At 38.3% G+C, this 17,844-nt stretch overlaps 1 protein-coding gene across 1 annotated transcript in view; it reads right to left on the bottom strand.

Moving 5' to 3' along the window:
• Nucleotides 1–253: 253 nt before the first annotated feature.
• ccdc102a (coiled-coil domain containing 102A) overlaps nt 254–17,844 on the bottom strand; it is a 65,019-nt gene continuing 47,428 nt past the window's right edge. The window contains exons 7-9 of the mRNA XM_079866235.1: nt 8,000–8,170; nt 7,348–7,451; nt 254–1,700 (exon numbers count right to left, since the gene is read on the bottom strand). Of these exons, the coding sequence (XP_079722361.1) occupies nt 1,559–1,700; nt 7,348–7,451; nt 8,000–8,170 (417 nt within the window). The 3' untranslated portion in view covers nt 254–1,558. The remainder of the gene's footprint in view (nt 1,701–7,347; nt 7,452–7,999; nt 8,171–17,844) is intronic.

Raw genomic sequence — 17,844 nt, 5'->3', positions numbered from 1 at the left:
TAACATTACTTGCATTATAATTATCATGTGAACAATGCACATGTAATCATGCATACGAGAAAGGTTTTAAGAGATGTTATTATAAAGATGTCAGAGAGAGGCACCGCATCCATAGAAAGGTGCAATCAACCATGTGATTTTAGTTCAAGTCAGCATGCAACAGTCATTTTGATCGTCTTTTCTTCATTATTGTGATGTATATACAATTGAAACGGGTTCCGAAACGAGAAAATAAATGTATAGGGCAGGAGTTGATTTTGTCAGTCAATATTTACTGTATATACACTTAACATTTATAGAGGTAAAATACAAACACAAACAAATACAAAAAAACTGTAATACAGGCAACTTAGGTAAAAAAACGAACATCTGATAAATACTTTAATATGACCAGTACAAATGTCCCAGCTGAAGATGAGTCAGTTTTGGTCCCCATTGCAGATGTAGACAGTATCATATTGCTTAAAAGTCTGTTTAAAATCAACAGAACATTTGTTCAAATGTTCCCTCATGTCCCTTTCAAAGGTTTAATACAAAAGGGGAAAGCAATTATGCTTGAATACATTTAATAAGAATCCAACCGACTCGTTCACAAACTACCCACGGTCCCCCCTCCCTACTTCCTATATAAAACAAGACTACTCCTCCACTGCAAAGACAGAAACACATTTATATGGTCACCAAGAAGAACTTTGGGACAATTAAAGCAAGACTACTTCTGAAAAACAAAGCACTTGCCTGCCTCTTCAGTAACAACACAGCAGAAATGAAATGTTCCCCAGACACAGGGAACATAATCATCATGTTCATCTGGTGTTAAGGGATGGGGGTGTGTGGGAGGGCCGACAAAAGATTAAATTGGAAATCAAAATGAATGGGAAGAGCAAAAGGGAACAGTAGAAATGAATGGGTGACGAGACAAAATTATAATGCAGGTGATGGAAAATAAATGAAGAGAGGAGGAAGGGAACACGCATGTAAACAGTACATGAAGCAAAAGAGCAGAAGTATTGTATGGATGCATGGGTGCTTTTAGAGGTCATCCCATGTCAGACAAGAGATGACAATGTGATCCAGACTGTGTCAATTTCCTTCCAGGGTTACTGTTTGAAAGTGTGAGCAAGTTACAATGGGCTTTTTTTCAGGCTTGAACTGTGTGTACCAGCGCATGCGTCCACTTATTATTTTACTTTACAATGGGCTTCATGAGACCCTCAAAAGCCATAGGGTTAAAACAGTTTGGTCTATTAATAATCTTTGAACCTGTATCCTTATATTAATCATCTATGTGCCATCTAGGACTGTAACCAGCAATATATTGGTGGAGACACAAGCAGATTTTTTTTTTTTTTTTTTACATGAAAGCCCTGGCTGGCACACACTTTATAAGCTGTCAAAAACAGGCTACTGAAAAATCGCTGTGTTTATCTGTCTGCTGAGGATTGTGAAGTCTGTGTCCTCTTCTGGACTCAGCTGAGAGATGGAATGAAAGGGAAGGTGAAATGCTTGGGTACGGTCTACGAGTCTTTCGTCCATTTCCAGGTGTGGACTGAACAGTTTAGGGGATCTGAAGCTGCAGTTCTTCTTCCTCATCTTCATCAGGGTCACTATGGGGGCCGTCTGCGTCTTCAGGCCCAAAACGCGTTGAAGCTGATGTAATCATCTTGCCAAAGAGACCAGGATTCTGCTGACGCCTTAGCCTTTCCCAAAAAATATAAAAAAAATAAAATAAAATAAATAATAATAATAATATAAATCAAGTAAATACATAAAGACAAACGAGAGAAGGAAAGAAAAAAGAATGAGAAATCCGTAATCACAGTGGAATCAAAAAGTATATTTGGGCACTTAAGCCACACTTAATGTAAAATCACTGCATTAGATGAGAAAAAATAATCAAGTGTCATTTAAAGAGATAAAGTACAAGCATAAATTTTAAGTAAAACATTTCAGTTTAATTTTTAAATTATAAACAATAATTTTGTAATGTACTCTTCAAAATGAGTCTGAGAAAAGGTCTAGCATCATTTGTCGCTGTTGATTTCATATTAGGTTGTTAAATAGAGCTTTAGCCACTGTAAGTAACTTTAAGTCATGAGGATTCTTGGTATCTTCATTACGTCAATTAAAATAAGAACAAGAAACAAGAAAAAGGAGCTCTAAGAATTATAGTAACTGTTTATCTCCATTATTACTGGCAAACGATAATAATACATGCTAATGGATAAATAAAATGCATCAGTTCAGCAATAGCTCAGGCCAGTACTGCATCAGGAAAAAAACATGGGAAAATGCAAATTAGCTCAGAATGAGTCACCAGTGGGCAAATTAATGGAATAAATCATAGTTTTTTATGATGATGATTTATATGATATCTGAATAAACAAAACAGGTGGTCATTAGCACAGACAGTTCTTTCTGACAACACTCTATTTAATGCCCATCGTTTTTCTTTTGGACTTTTTCGCTCTGTTTTGTGTCTCTATTCTTGTCAGGCACAGTATTTGTATGTTTTTGATGTAATAGTAAGGAAATATTGGCCCTGTGGTGTGTTAAGAAACATTTCCTGGCCATTAAAGTGCTGCTGGGGTAAACAGACAAGGTAAAACAATCACAACAACAAATAATACAGAAAAAGAACAAGAGGTTGATGTAAGAAATGGAGGGAGAGAGAAAAAACCCTCTCGTCTTTGAACAGCTGATGACTCACTATATTGTTAGTGTTTGAATAACTGAACAGATGAAAAGCTTCTCTGGGTGTATTCAGGGGTGTATAAGGGCCCAGGATCCTCCACAGAAGAGGGACCTACTGTCAGGAAACACTAAACATTGCTAAATTACACATTACACTATTTTGACCACAGTGGCTCACTCACAGAGGCTAAAAGCTTTTTGAGTCCAAAGCTTCACAGGGCTACAATTTTCACTAGAGATCATAAATACAGAGACGCATACAAATAGTGAAACAAAATTGATTCTTGTTGAGCCCACACAGTGACTCATGTCTTCAGGGTTTATCATGAATATTTGAGCATTTTAACATTTGGGTGGCGGATAAATAACATGGACATAATTATTTAAAATGTAAATACATGTAAAAAGGATATTTTTTCTTGTAGTTTTCTGTCAGTTCTAGATAGTTCTTCAAACCAAAATCACCAGAGACTAAAATACTGTGTGTAGTGATTTTTATCTTATAAATGTTATATATTTATCTAAATGTTTATATATAAAATATAATATGTTTTAAAATGCAGTTTATTCCACTGAATGTAACACAGCATGATCCTTCATGAACCATTTTAATATGCTCATATTTCCTACTTACACACTACAGCAAAAGATATACTGTAAATAACTGGCTTGAAATCATTTTTTTGTGTGAAAATACTAACATGCCTAATACTTTTGCACAGTACTGTATATGACTGCTGTCGTTGCTTGACATTTCATGCCAATTACTCATTTACAATTCAAGTTCTGATCAGCAACTCTGCTAGCCTTTTATTCTTCAAATTGTTCATTGAGGCAAAGAATAAACTCAGGCCCTCAGGCATATTATCTGTTCTGTTTTGATGTAAAACATTACACCATCATTTAGGATGTGGAATTGACTTTCTGCACTACCAAACCAATGGAAAACCAATGTGACCAATAGGAAAGCAGCAATGTAATTGTTCTACCCCAACGCTACTGGCACAGAGACATGTACAATAAAGAACATGTCAGTCAGACAAAGCAACCGTGAAATCACGACACCAGTGTCACGTGCATGATAATCCCATTCTACACCACAGACATTTTCATTATCCTTTGTTTGATTTATTTATTAATATATCCCCTTCTTCAACTCCCCCATACATAACGCAGAGATACTCGCTCCCTTTCTCTATTTCTCTCTGCCACACAAAGCTGATGAGTTGCCTGTCACTCAGTGGAGGTGTGCTTTAAGTGCCTGCCTTTTAATGTCTGTACACTCAGATAAGAATGCAACTGGCGAGCTACATTAAAGCTGCATAGATCCACACCATCAGCTCTCTCGATCTGATCCATCTCACACAAAGCCCCATCACCATGTCTCCGTCTTTGTGCAGCTCATTCCTCCACGCAGAACCGTATCTGGCACATTCCTCAGAGCTTTCAAGTAATCGGGTCTACTATCAGACTACTGGCAGGAGTGTACTGCTATACTGTTAGTATATCCATGTCTTTGTGTATGAAACTCATTGCATGCATGTTTTTGTACATAAATTACCAGATAATGGTAATTGCAATGATTTTTTATATCAGTCTTAAGAAAAGCCATAAGAGAGCAACCTCACACTTACATTTTAAAGAGATAGTTCACCCAAAAATTTAAATTCAGTCATCATTTACTTACCCTCATGTCATTCCAAACCTGTATGACTGACTTTCTTCTGTGGAACATAGAAGATAATTTGATAAATGTGTTTTTTTCCCCCGTTCATACCACGTAAATCAATGGTCACCAAAACTGTTTGGCAACTAATATTCTTCCAAATATCCTCTTTTGTGCTCTGCAGAAGAAAGAAAGTCATACAGGTTTGGAACGAAAATTAATAAATGACAACAGAATTAGCATTTTTGAGTGAACTCTTCCTTTAAAATGCTGTATGTTGTTTGAGCTATTTGAAAGGTGTTGTGGTTTTTTAAACCACAAACAGACCATGAGGGTTACAGTCACTACATGCGTTGAAGTGTTCAACGCATGTGGCATATGTGACACGCCTGAGTGTAAATGCAGACCTGGTAGGCTTCTCAGCTTCCTGCAGGGATTAGGAGCATTGTCTGCCCTCATATATCGATTTACTCACAAAGTTTATGATTATAGACTGAGGCACATACAGTCATTTACCATCTATTCTCTGTAGAGGCCGAGGTAGAGAGAAAGAAAGAGAGAGAGAGGAAGAGACAGAGAGACATGAATAAAAAGAGAGAATTAAAGCAAGGACCTTAGAAGACAGGACAACAACGAGTAGACGGAACAACAACAAGCCACTAAGGGTGAAACAGAGATGAAAGACAGTGAGTTCACAGCTTTCCAATGAAGAAAGAAGCAAATAGGCACGGTGGGGGTGCCAAATGGTGCTGCCGGTGGGCTGAGCAGAGCTGCTGTCTCATGCTGCGAGACTAACAGACAAACACGGCCGCTGAGAGCAGGACAGCGGGCGAGAGGAGCCAACCTCAATCATGAGATCTGATCCTTTTCTGCGTGTCCACTGCGCCCACAGCAGATATTATGGTTTATGGAATTCTTGCTGCAGGACATAAAGTGGGCGGAGTCACAGGCAGCTGAGAAATGATGCGACTCTGAACTTCCTGTGGCGTTAGATATGGGTATGAACTCTAAGTCAACTCAGCGACTGAAGCACTATCAGTTCCTTAATGCTGTCATTTCCAGCCTTCTCCTGTCACCTTGACAACGCTTACTCCAAATCAGCCTCTAGACCATCCTCGGTCTCCATGACAACTTGGACAAGCGCTCAACTCCATCTGTCACCCTATCCCCCATGGCCTGCTCCTCTCTTCCTCAATCGCTGCGCTAGTGCTGAACCCTGGCCCACCTCTCAGAGGGACGGTCGGAATGTTCTCGCATCCTTTCTTCAACAACTCTTTCATATTGAAGATTGGCACTCGCTGACAGCCTAGTGATCAACCTTTTCTCCCGATAGAGCATTTTATTTTAGTTTTTGAGCAAACTCAAATATGTTTTGTATATATATAAATAAAGGTGGCACCTCAAATTAAAGTCTATGTAAAGATTCTTTTTTATTAAATCATTTAGCAATGGAAGTGCATTTGCTTTTTCAAAAAAATTCTTCCTTGAAAGTACAATGAAAACTTTCATTAACTTAAAAGTATTTAATGAAACCATTAAGGGACAGGATTCGTTCCAAACTGTAGACATGCATGAAACCTCAAACTTAGGATTTTCCCAGGCAAAAGGAGGGACAAGAATATCACTAGCCTGGTTTCCATATCAGATTTGCACAAGACTTTTGCGATATTTTCTAAATGTCGATAAAAAACTATTGCGAATCCATTAACCGAAGTTATGCGACTAAAACATATTTTTTACCTCTCGCGATAAGTCATTCCAAAAATCATGGCAACGGATGTTAGTAGGTTTACGTATCGCAGCCACGGCACTAGCCATTATTTTTAATCGAAGGAGACGTAGGTATATTATCCTACTATCCTTTCCAAGGAAAGTCCCTTATACTTGGCAGCAGCTGGATGAGGTGTTTCTCCCTCCTATCTGCTTCAAGGTCTTGATAAATTGAGGCATTTCATTGTTATTTAGAATCCAGTATTCTCGTAATACTTTTATCTTTTATGAGTTTAATAAAGAACTCATCTCGTCTTCTGTCCAAACATAACGTGTCATGAATGATTGACTTTTACTTACGCCAGGTGACCTGTAAATGCGAAAAACTGTCCATTGCAGTTTTGTGAAATATTCCTTTTTCGAATGGCCTGAAAAACCACCTCGCGAGTTTTTGCAAAATTGATGTGCTTCCATTGGGCATATTTTCAATTCGCAATTTCAATTTGTGCAATTTAAAAGGTAATGGAAACGCAGCTACTGAGACATGGGGGGAGCTCTGTTGAAATGGATCAGTATGCGACGACACAAATCAGTAACAACCACTCCATACGCTCCTTACATTTTTTTCATGAAATGAAAAGATCGCCTTTAAATCACAATGCCTCAACAGTCTGGACTGAATCCAACTGACATCTCTTCCTATACCCACAAAGGAAAGTTAGCCGTGTGCAAATCCAATGTGAAGAACCCAATCTGCAAGGCTGCATTTTTTAGTTAAATGACTTTTGTTTTCATGATAATCTCATAATTTATTCATATGTATCAACACAGGTGTGACTTGGAGGAATTATGCTTTGAGAATGTCTTAATCATTAGAAGCTTTTCATCAGTCTCTACAAACACCACCATGCCGACATGCCTGTCACTGTTCTCTCCAGCTGCGGGGGGCCCGAGCCCACAACACTGCTTCAAGTCTCCCTGTTACTACGGTAACCCACAGCCAGGCAGCCTGGGATTGGCTGCGGGTAGGTGCAAGCCTGAATGCAGGCAGAATAATGAGAGAGAGACTAAAAGAGAGAACGGGCTGAGGGAATCGTTGACAGTTTACCCTATAAACCTGCCATCTTATTCATGATGTTGTGTAACAGAAGCTTATCCTGTATTCATTACTGATCAAAAGAGATCTGAACTGAACAATATTCTCAAACGGATCACACAGTTGACCTGGTACAGAGATACTTCAGAGTCAGTGCGTGTGCATATATTTATGTGGTTACCTGGATTGTAGGTGCTCCAGCTGAACTTGTAGGTTCTCTGACTGCTCCACCTGCTCATCCAGGGATCTCTGTAGCTTTCTGGTCTGATTATGAGCCTCATCCAACTGAAACAATTGCATAATACATACTGTTTATATATATATAAATTTATATTTATGTGTTGTCAATATAGCATACATTCATTGATCATAGCAAACGTAAAGATTTGGTTTTCTGTGATTTACTAAATATTGTTCCTGAGAATTCTGCTGATTTAAATAGATCACTAATGCAATGCTATCTAACTGCTGATCAAAACTGTGAAAATGACTTGAGACAGTCAGGAGAGATAGGAAGAATGGGTTGAAAATTAAACATCTAATAATTTTATGTTATAATTGTTTGTTGTCCTAGCAAAGATTAATTTATCTATGTATAATTTTGTAAAGTAACAGCCGAATCAATTTGTTGTAAAGTTTAAACATAACATAACATAACATAACATAACATAACATAACATAACATAACATAACATAACATAACATAACATAACATAACATAACATAACATAACATAACATAACATAACATAACATAACATAACATATAACGAAAACCACAGAATACACCCCAAGCAATTATGAATTTAATTTTGAGCAAGTGCTTTGGTTGACCTCATCTTCAGCCTGGCCCAGCTCTTTCTTCAGCTCCTCCACCCTCAGTCTGAGTTTCTTAACTTCTGTCTCATGCTGTTCCACACGCCGGTTAGCATGTGCTAGCTCAGCCATCTTCTCCTGGTACTGTTTTTTAACCTTGGAGTGGACGTGCCGCAAATCTGCCAACTCCTGCAAGAGAGCAGATGCATTGACACCATGATCTAGACAGCTGAGAACTCCATCATCATAATCACCCACCTGTATACTGCTTAGTTTCAGAAACTGTTTCATATACTTTGACACAGAATCAATATAAAAACGTGTGTTTGTGTGCGTTAGGGGGGTATTATATACTTTATCAGCCTGGCTCATGAATATTAATCAGGGATCTAGCTATATTGGGATTATCCTCTACTGATGGTACATTCACTGGTTTGCAGAAGCTGTTTGGCCTGCAAGAGTTTTTCTCTTTGCACTGCAGCCAAGAAAAACAAAGTTCATAAATATAATGATTATTGCCCGCGTGTGAGGTATGATCTGTAAAAACTCTAAAAAGTTCTATAATGGTTACTACACCAGTGCTGTTAACATTATGCAGTGAAATAAGAAAAACCCATTCTGAGCTCATTTTCAATATGCCTAGTTTAAAGGGGTGGTATAATGCCCCTTTTTACAAGATGTAAAATAAGTCTCTGATGTCCCCACAGATCATTTTTATAGCATGTTAAAATTGTCCCTTTTTGAGGGTGTGAAAAAACACTTTGTTTTGTGCGTGTCCCTTTAAATGCAAATGAGCTGCTGCTCCCGGCACAGAGGGCGGAGCTACAACAGCTCGCGTCATTAGCAGCTTGCAGACACGCACTAAAATGTCAGAAACTGTTCTGCCTTTTATGTTCAAACCGGAGTCAGACAAAGATGGGGAGACTCAAGAAGAAGTGACAACATGTAGAATGCAACAGGACATTTCTGAATGGTTAGTTGATTAATTGATGTAGCTGATGTGGAGTTAACTATCTAACTATAAGTCATTGATTAGTATATTCTGTCATGATAATCTATAAAATCGCTCGTGTGGGAACTGTTGTAAGATGCCTACAGAGTGACATGCTATAGCATTTGTGTTACGTATACTGTATTGCAATAAATGTGAAAAGACGAATGCGATTTGAGCAGACTCCCAAATGTGCTCTACTACAACAACTCTTCCTCTTGTTGCGTGTTTCCAGGGGCAGGGTTTATGTCAATTTTAGGGTTAGTGGTGTCACTAACCCGGGAGGAAGTTTGTGTAGTCCCTATACCAGCCATTTGTTGTACAGTAGTCCTTAAAAAGTGATTTCTGTAAAAGAAAATATCTCCCTTTGCTAGTTTGAACTTTGAGCGTCGTAAATTTGCAGATGTTGTTTATGCTCACACAGCAACATTACACACTAACTAAAGTTAAAAAGTGAAATCATAATCAACCACCCCCCTTTAAAGTAAACATTTTCACATGCCATCAAGTGGATATCCTTTTTGAACTGTTTTAGAGAGAACACAGGTCACATAGCTATTAACTTATCAGTAATGAAAATAAAGTTGATTACCTTCCTAGACATTAATAAAAAGGACACTGTGCTTCAGTTCCCATAACAACACAAGGGATTGTGATGGGAAGCCCAAGTCATATCTAATCAACAAATACAACACGACCAACAAAGAACATTATGTTGCCAACAGAAGGTGCATTGCCCCCCATAGTGTTTGTTTTCTTCTATTATTATTATTATTATTCTGCTCCCATTGGAGTCTATTGCAGACTATAGAGCAGTAGAGTAAAAAAGTTTAACACAGTAATATGTCGTTTGTATAATACAAAGCTGTAAAATGTAGCCCATCATGGCTCAAAGGAACAGTGTGTTGGATCTATTTTCTATTACAATTGAATACTTTTGCTCTGCCTCATTTTTTATACCATTTTTGGGAACAGTGTAAATAAAACAGCAATGCAGAAATGTTCAACTATACTTTTTATATTATGAAAGCCTTGGAAGAATCTCTTTACATCTACCATCTTGAAAACCACTCAAACCCACCACAAGAAGCTGTGCCCTGATTAGGATCCGGAAACCACAGCCTCAAGTATTTAAATCAGACAAGACAAACTAACACTGACAATGTATTCTGTATCCGGGTATTTGTCCAAGTCGATCTTAATGTTAGACAAGACCAGACCTCTGAAGAGAGACAGTTCCTGGTATGCACTGTACCACAGCCCATATATTAAACAACGAAGGAAACGAAGACAAAACAAACTAACATAAATAAAGAGTGCATGTGGAACAGTCGAAAAAAAAAAACACTCGGGATACTAGAAACCCCTCCTAATCTATGGATATATATACAGCGGGGGAAATAAGTATTGAACACGTCACCATTTTTCTCAGTAAATATATTTCCAAAGGTGCTATTGACATGAAATTTTCACCAGATGTTGATAACAACCCAAGGAATCAGTACATACAAAGAAACCAAAACAAATAAGCTCAGAAATTAAGTTATGTGTAATAATGTGAAATGACACAGGGAAAAAGTATTGAACACATGAAGAAAGGGAGGTGCAAAAAGGCATGGAAAGCCAAGACAACAGCTTAAAACTATTAGTAATTAAAAAGCAATCCAGCCCCCTGTCCGTGCAAATTAATAACAGCTGGTTCAGTCCCAACGGATGGCCTACAAAAAGGTCTCATTGCCAAGGTGTCACACAAGACACATCTCATGATGGGTAAAAGCAAAGAGCTGTCTCAAGACCTTCGCAACCTAATTGTTCCAACACATAATGATGGCATTGGTTATAGGCACCATTCTAAGCTTCTGAATGGTCCAGTGAGCACTGTTGGGGCCATAATACGGAAGTGGAAAGACAATCATTTCACCATAAATTTGCCTCGACCAGGTGCTCCTCGCAAGATTTCTGACAGAGGGGTTAAAAGAATAATCAGAAGAGTTGTCCAAGAGCCAACACCAAGGTGTATGGCGTTTTTAGGGTAATGTGCAGTGCCATTTCTCCTCCAAACATGGTGTGTATTATGGCATCCAAAAAATTCAATTTTGCTCTCATGTGACCACACTAAATTCTCCCAGTATTTCCCTGGCTTTTCCAAATGTTGTGCAGCAAACTTTATGTGAAATGATTGTCTTTCCACTTCCGTATTATGGCCCCAACAGTGCTCACTGGAACATTCAGAAGCTTAGAATGGTGCCTATAACCAATGCCATCATTATGTGTTGGAACAATTAGGTTGCAAAGGTCTTGAGACAGCTCTTTGCTTTTACCCATCATAAGATGTGTCTTGTGTGACACCTTGGCAATGAGACCTTTTTGTAGGCCATCCGTTGGGACTGAACCAGCTGTTATTAATTTGCATGGACTTTGCTGGATTACTTTTTAATTACTAATAGTTTTAAGCTGTTGTCTTGGCTTTCCATGCCTTTTTGCACCTCCCTTTCTTCATGTGTTCAATACTTTTTCCCTGTGTCATTTCACATTATTACACATAACTTAATTTCTGAGCTTATTTGTTTTGGTTTCTTTGTATGTACTGATTCCTTGGGTTGTTATCAACATCTGGTGAACATTTCATGTCAATAGCACCTTTGGAAATATATTTACTGAGAAAAATGGTGACGTGTTCAATACTTATTTCCCCCGCTGTATACACTCACCTAAAGGATTATTAGGAACACCTGTTCAATTTCTCATTAATGCAATTATCTAATCAACCAATCACATGGCAGTTGCTTCAATGCATTTAGGGGTGTGGTCCTGGTCAAGACAATCTCCTGAACTCCAAACTGAATGTCAGAATGGGAAATCACAGAATGTGATTTAAGCAATTTTGAGCGTGGCATGGTTGTTGCTGCCAGACGGGCCGGTCTGAGTATTTCACAATCTGCTCAGTTACTGGGATTTTCATGCACAACCATTTCTAGGGTTTACAAAGAATGGTGTGAAAAGGGAATAACATCCAGTATGCGGCAGTCCTGTGGGCGAAAATGCCTTGTTGATGCTAGAGGTCAGAGGAGAATGGGCCGACTGATTCAAGCTGATAGAAGAGCAACTTTGACTGAAATAACCACTCGTTACAACCGAGGTATGCAGCAAAGCATTTGTGAAGCCACAACACGGACACAACCTTGAGGCGGATGGGCTACAACAGCAGAAGACCCCACCGGGTACCACTCATCTCCACTACAAATAGGAAAAAGAGGCTACAATTTGCACGAGCTCACCAAAATTGGACAGTTGAAGACTGGAAAAATGTTGCCTGGTCTGATGAGTCTCGATTTCTGTTGAGACATTCAGATGGTAGAGTCATAATTTGGCGTAAACAGAATGAGAACATGGATCCATCATGCCTTGTTACCACTGTGCAGGCTGGTGGTGGTGGTGTAATGGTGTGGGGGATGCACCATGTCACAAAGCTCGAATCATTTCAAATTGGTTTCTTGAACATGACAATGAGTTCACTGTACTAAAATGGCCCCCACTGTCACCAGATCTCAACCCAATAGAGCATCTTTGGGATGTGGTGGAACGGGAGCTTCGTGCCCTGGATGTGCATCCCACAAATCTCCATCAACTGCAAGATGCTATCCTATCAATATGGGCCAACATTTCTAAAGAATGCTTTCAGCACCTTGTTGAATCAATGCCACGTAGAATTAAGGCAGTTCTGAAGGCGAAAGGGGGTCAAACACAGTATTAGTATGGTGTTCCTAATAATCCTTTAGGTGAGTGTGTATATATATATTTTTTTTTTTTATTTTATTAAAACACACAACCAAACAATCTCTTTACATTTCAACTTTAACATTGAAGCCCAATTCACCATTCAGGCATTTTTTCATTCTCATTCTGAGAGCAAGAATACAATGATTTTTAACTCTGTTTTTTACATTTACACTACCTTTCAAAAGGTTGTGGTCAGTAAGATATTCTTTAAAGAAATGTAAATATTTTAAATACAGCAAGTACTGTATGCAAATGACAGAAAAGACATTTATAATGTTACAAAAGATTTACACAAAAAAATATATTAAGCAGCACAACCGTTTTCAAAACTTATGTTTCTTGGACACTAAACCAGCTCATTAGAATGATTTCTGAAGGATCATGTGACACTGAAGACTGGAGTAATGATGCTGCACATTTAGCTTTGCCATCAGAGGAATAAATTATCAAATTGTAATAACATTTCAAAATATTACTGCATTTTTTTTTTTTTAATCAAGTAAAGGCAGCCTTGGTGAGCATGAGAGACTTAAAATCTTACCGACCCTAAACCTTTGAATGATAGAGCACATATTACCTGATGCATATGTACGTAGTATAACAGAATTTAAATCAGTGCTGGAACTTAAACATTTATATCCAGAAGTTTGAGGACATGTGTTTCTAAATACATGTATAAATAACAGTAAAATAAAACACTAATATAATCAATAATTCATTAATCTACAAAAGTCTGAAGTACTTCCATGTATAATGCAAGTTTGTCCATTACATTGGCGACATATGGTCTTACACACTCACTTCAAATTAATAGTTAAGTCAAGTACTTATGAGTGTCTCGACCCAGGATGATCTACTTAGGGTTCCGACCTTCTCTCATTTCTGTACACACACAGCTCATACAAACCTGTGTGTGACCATTACAGTGAAGAACAAAGAGAGGGAAGTCTAGGGAGATCGAGGGGGGTGGAAGCCAAAGGGAAGCACCAGATCCATGAATAATTTAAGAGGATAATCAAGTAGCTAGACAAATCTCATTCATAATGTACCTCCCCCATCACATGAGCAGCCAAACTGTCTATTTGTTTTAGAGCGGGAGCATGTATGCACACATGTGGAGATTCATACGCGTTTAGTATCAGTGGTTCACTCTTTTCACACTGATATGAAAGAGTAGATCTAAAAAAAATTTTTAAAAAACCCTACGATATATAAGATAGTAACAGCTTAAAAAGAGACAGAAGAGTAACACACACACACACACACACACACACACACACACACACACACACACACACACACACACACACACACACACACACACACACACACACACACACACACACACACACACACACACACACACACACACACACACACACGGCAGAATAAGAATCCCAGGCCGCTGTGTTCTATTGATTTCTGGGTCACTGGAAAGGAGGACAAGATCTACTTGTGTTTTTACTGAGAGAGCCACAGCATAGTTAACCTCAGAGCAAATCACACTGCTCTGTATGTGGAGCACATCGCTCACTATGGCCTGCCGAGGTGTTTTGAGTGTCTAGTGTGATCAAAAGTGTTTTTGACAAATCAAATGTATTTAAAAACTGTCAATGGGATTATATAATGTGATGTGACATACATACAAGCATTTTTTTTTTATCAGGCTTATATGTTTAGGTTCAGTAATTACACTTTAATGGCAATGTAAAGGTTATTAGTCAGTTATTGAAATGCCATTTTTTTTTAAATGTCACTTTAGTCAATTCATTGGTATTTCACAAATTTGATTGTCTTTTGCGGCAAAACTAGCTAAGTCCATATGTGTTTTTTATGCAAAAACCACCTCTTTGGACAAGACATAGTAAACGTTGCGCATCTTATTCAGGTCCAAGTGCCCACAGGGGATCCAGATTCAAATGTGACCCGTGGTCTTTCCCAATAACACCATATCTCTCTTCAGTCACTCTTCACTGACCTTTCTGAATAAAAGTAAAATATAAATATATTCAAAAAATAATTCACACAGTACAACCATAATGACACAAAATGACAGCATACCTTATTGGATAAAAACAACAAACAGAAGACAAACAGAACACTTTATACAATAACTACACCATATACACTATGCTCAAAATAAAAATATATAATGTATATTTAAAATGTAATAACCTATATACATATACATATATAGGCTACATATATATATATATATATATATATATATATATATATATATATATATATATATATATATATATATATATATATATATATATATATATATATATATACATAAATCGTTGTATCAAAAATGAATAAATAATAAATAAATAACTATAAAAAGTGTATGGTTAAGTAAGTTGTGCATTAAGTCAGTAAACATTAAACCGATATTAGTCAAATCTAAACAATCCATTGTCATAAAATGTATATTTCTAGTATAAACTTCTAAACATCTTGTTTAGTAACAAATCTATCTATAAATTACAGAAACGTCTGTGTGTCTGTTATTCTCATATCTCTCGAACCGTTAGTCCGATGGATTTCAAACTTGACAGGTGTCTCGCTACGGGCACGAGTAAGTGCAGTGCCAAGTTTGACGTTGTTTGGATGAGAAATGCAAAAGATATCGTTAAAAATACCAGTAAAATAAGCCCCAAGAAGGTTGTGGTTTAAAAATAAACATTCTGATATAAACACTCTGTCAGCTACACTGTTTACTTCTGAATATTATATTTTATTCACGGCCATCATTTGTAATAACCTATTCACAAACTGTTTGCTCAAGCGTAGCATTTTTTCGGAGTTCACTGTGTAGCCTGCTCCCTGAAATCTGTAAGTCACCTGCGCGGTTTACTTCTGTATATTATATCTATCTATAAATTACAGGAACGTCTTTCTGTCTGTCTGTCTCTCTGTGTGTGTGTGTGTGTGTGTGTGTGTGTGTGTGTGTGTTATTCGCATATCTCTCGAACCGTTAGTCCGATGGATTTCAAACTTGACAGGTGTCTCGCTACGGGCATGAGTAAGTGCAGTGCCAAGTTTGACATTGTTTGGATTAGAAATGCAAAAAATATTGGTAAATATATATCGGTAAAAGAAGCACACACTGGCTTTTGCCGCTCTAGCCACTCTGGCTTTTGACCCTCACAGAGAGGGTCGAAGAAAGCAGTGGAGCTTAAGTAGGCTAGCTTGGAGTTCCCTGTGTAGCCTGCTCCCTGAATCATTCAATGTTCCACATTTATTGTATGTCATTATGTCAGTATCAGTATTTGCTTTCTACCATGCAGAACATAAAAATGTCACTGAACTTTTGCTGTGTAATTGTAACAATGAGCACTCAAACACACCAAACCAACAATTACTAAAAACACACTCAAAAACTGATTTTGCACGGGCATTTTGCACTAGTCTCTTTAAACAGGATAAAAACGTACAAAATACAAACACACATATATATATATATATATATATATATATGAATTTTGTATACAGTACTGTGCAAAAGTCTTAGGCACGTTATTATTTTCATACAATTTTTTTTAAGCCAGTTATTTGTATATTTTGCTGTATTGTGTCAGTAGGAAATATGTTTACATTTCCAAACATTCCTTTGGCCATTAACTGTAATAATCCAGTGAGATTCCATTTGTATGCATAAGGAGTCTGACAACAGCCAGTATGATCCACACGGAGATCTGATCTCACCATCATCGAGTTCTGGCAGGACCTGGAACACCTGGAACATGGTCGTATACGCCGATCCAGAGCATCCCAAACACATTCATTCATGCTGACTGCAGGAATGTCCACCAGAGCTGTTGCCCATGAATTGAATGTTCATTTCTCTACCATAAGCCGTCTCCAAAGGCGTTTCAGAGAATTTGGCAGTACATTCAACTAGCCACACAAACACAGACCATGTGTAACCACACCAGCCCAGGACCTCCACATCCAGCATCTTGACCTCCAGGATCGTCTGAGACCAGCCACCCGGACAGCTGCTGCAACAATCAGTTTGCATAACCAAAGAATTTCTGCACAAACTGTCAGAAACCGTCGCATGCCAGTCGTCCTCATCGGGGTCTCGACCTGACTGCAGTTCGTTGTCGTTACCGACTTGAGTGGGCAAATGCTCACATTCGATGGCGTCTGGCACTTTGGAGAGGTGTTTTCTTCACGGATGAATCCCGGTTTTCACTGTACAGGGCAGAAGGCAGACAGCGTGTATGGCGTCGTGTGGGTGAGCAGTTTGCTGATGTCAACGTTGTGGATCGAGTGGCCCATGGTGGCGGTGGGGTTATGGTATGGGCAGGTGTATGTTATGGACAACGAACACAGGTGCATTTTATTGATGGCATTTTGAATGCACAGAGATACCGTGACGAGATCCTGAGGCCCATTGTTGTGCCATTCATCCACGACCATCACCTCATGTTCCAGCATGATAATGCACAGCCCCATGTTGCAAGGATCTGTACACAATTCCTGGAAGCTGAAAACATCCCAGTTCTTGCATGGCCAGCATACTCACCGGACATGTCACCCATTGAGCATGTTTGGGATGCTCTGGATCGGCGTATACGACAGAGTGTTCCAGGTCCTGCCAATATCCAGCAACTTCGCACAGCCATTGAAGAGGAGTGGACCAACATTCTACAGGCCACAATCAACAATCCCCCCTGGACCCCCACACAGTAAAACTGCAGATTTTAGAGTGGCCTTTTATTGTGGCCAGCCTAAGGCACACCTGTGCAATAATCATGCTGTCTAATCAGCATCTTGATATGCCACACCTGTGAGGTGGATGGATTATCTCGGCAAAGGAGAGGTGCTCACTAATACAGATTTAGACAGATTTGTGAATATTTGAGAGAAATAGGCCTTTTGTGTACATAGAAAAAGTCTTAGATCTTTGAGTTCAGCTCATGAATAGAGACATGCTCATATATATATATATATATATATATATATATATATATACGTATATATATATGGCAGACATTTGACATTGATGTTTAAATACTGTGTGAATTATTTTTTGACTACATTTTTAACCTTTTACCTTTATACTTTTATTCAGAAA

This window comes from Squalius cephalus (assembly GCF_949319135.1).
Source record: "Squalius cephalus genome assembly, chromosome: 3".
Taxonomy (NCBI): domain Eukaryota; kingdom Metazoa; phylum Chordata; class Actinopteri; order Cypriniformes; family Leuciscidae; genus Squalius; species Squalius cephalus.
Note: the sequence above shows the minus strand (reverse complement) of the source record. Positions and strands in the feature narration are given on the sequence as shown.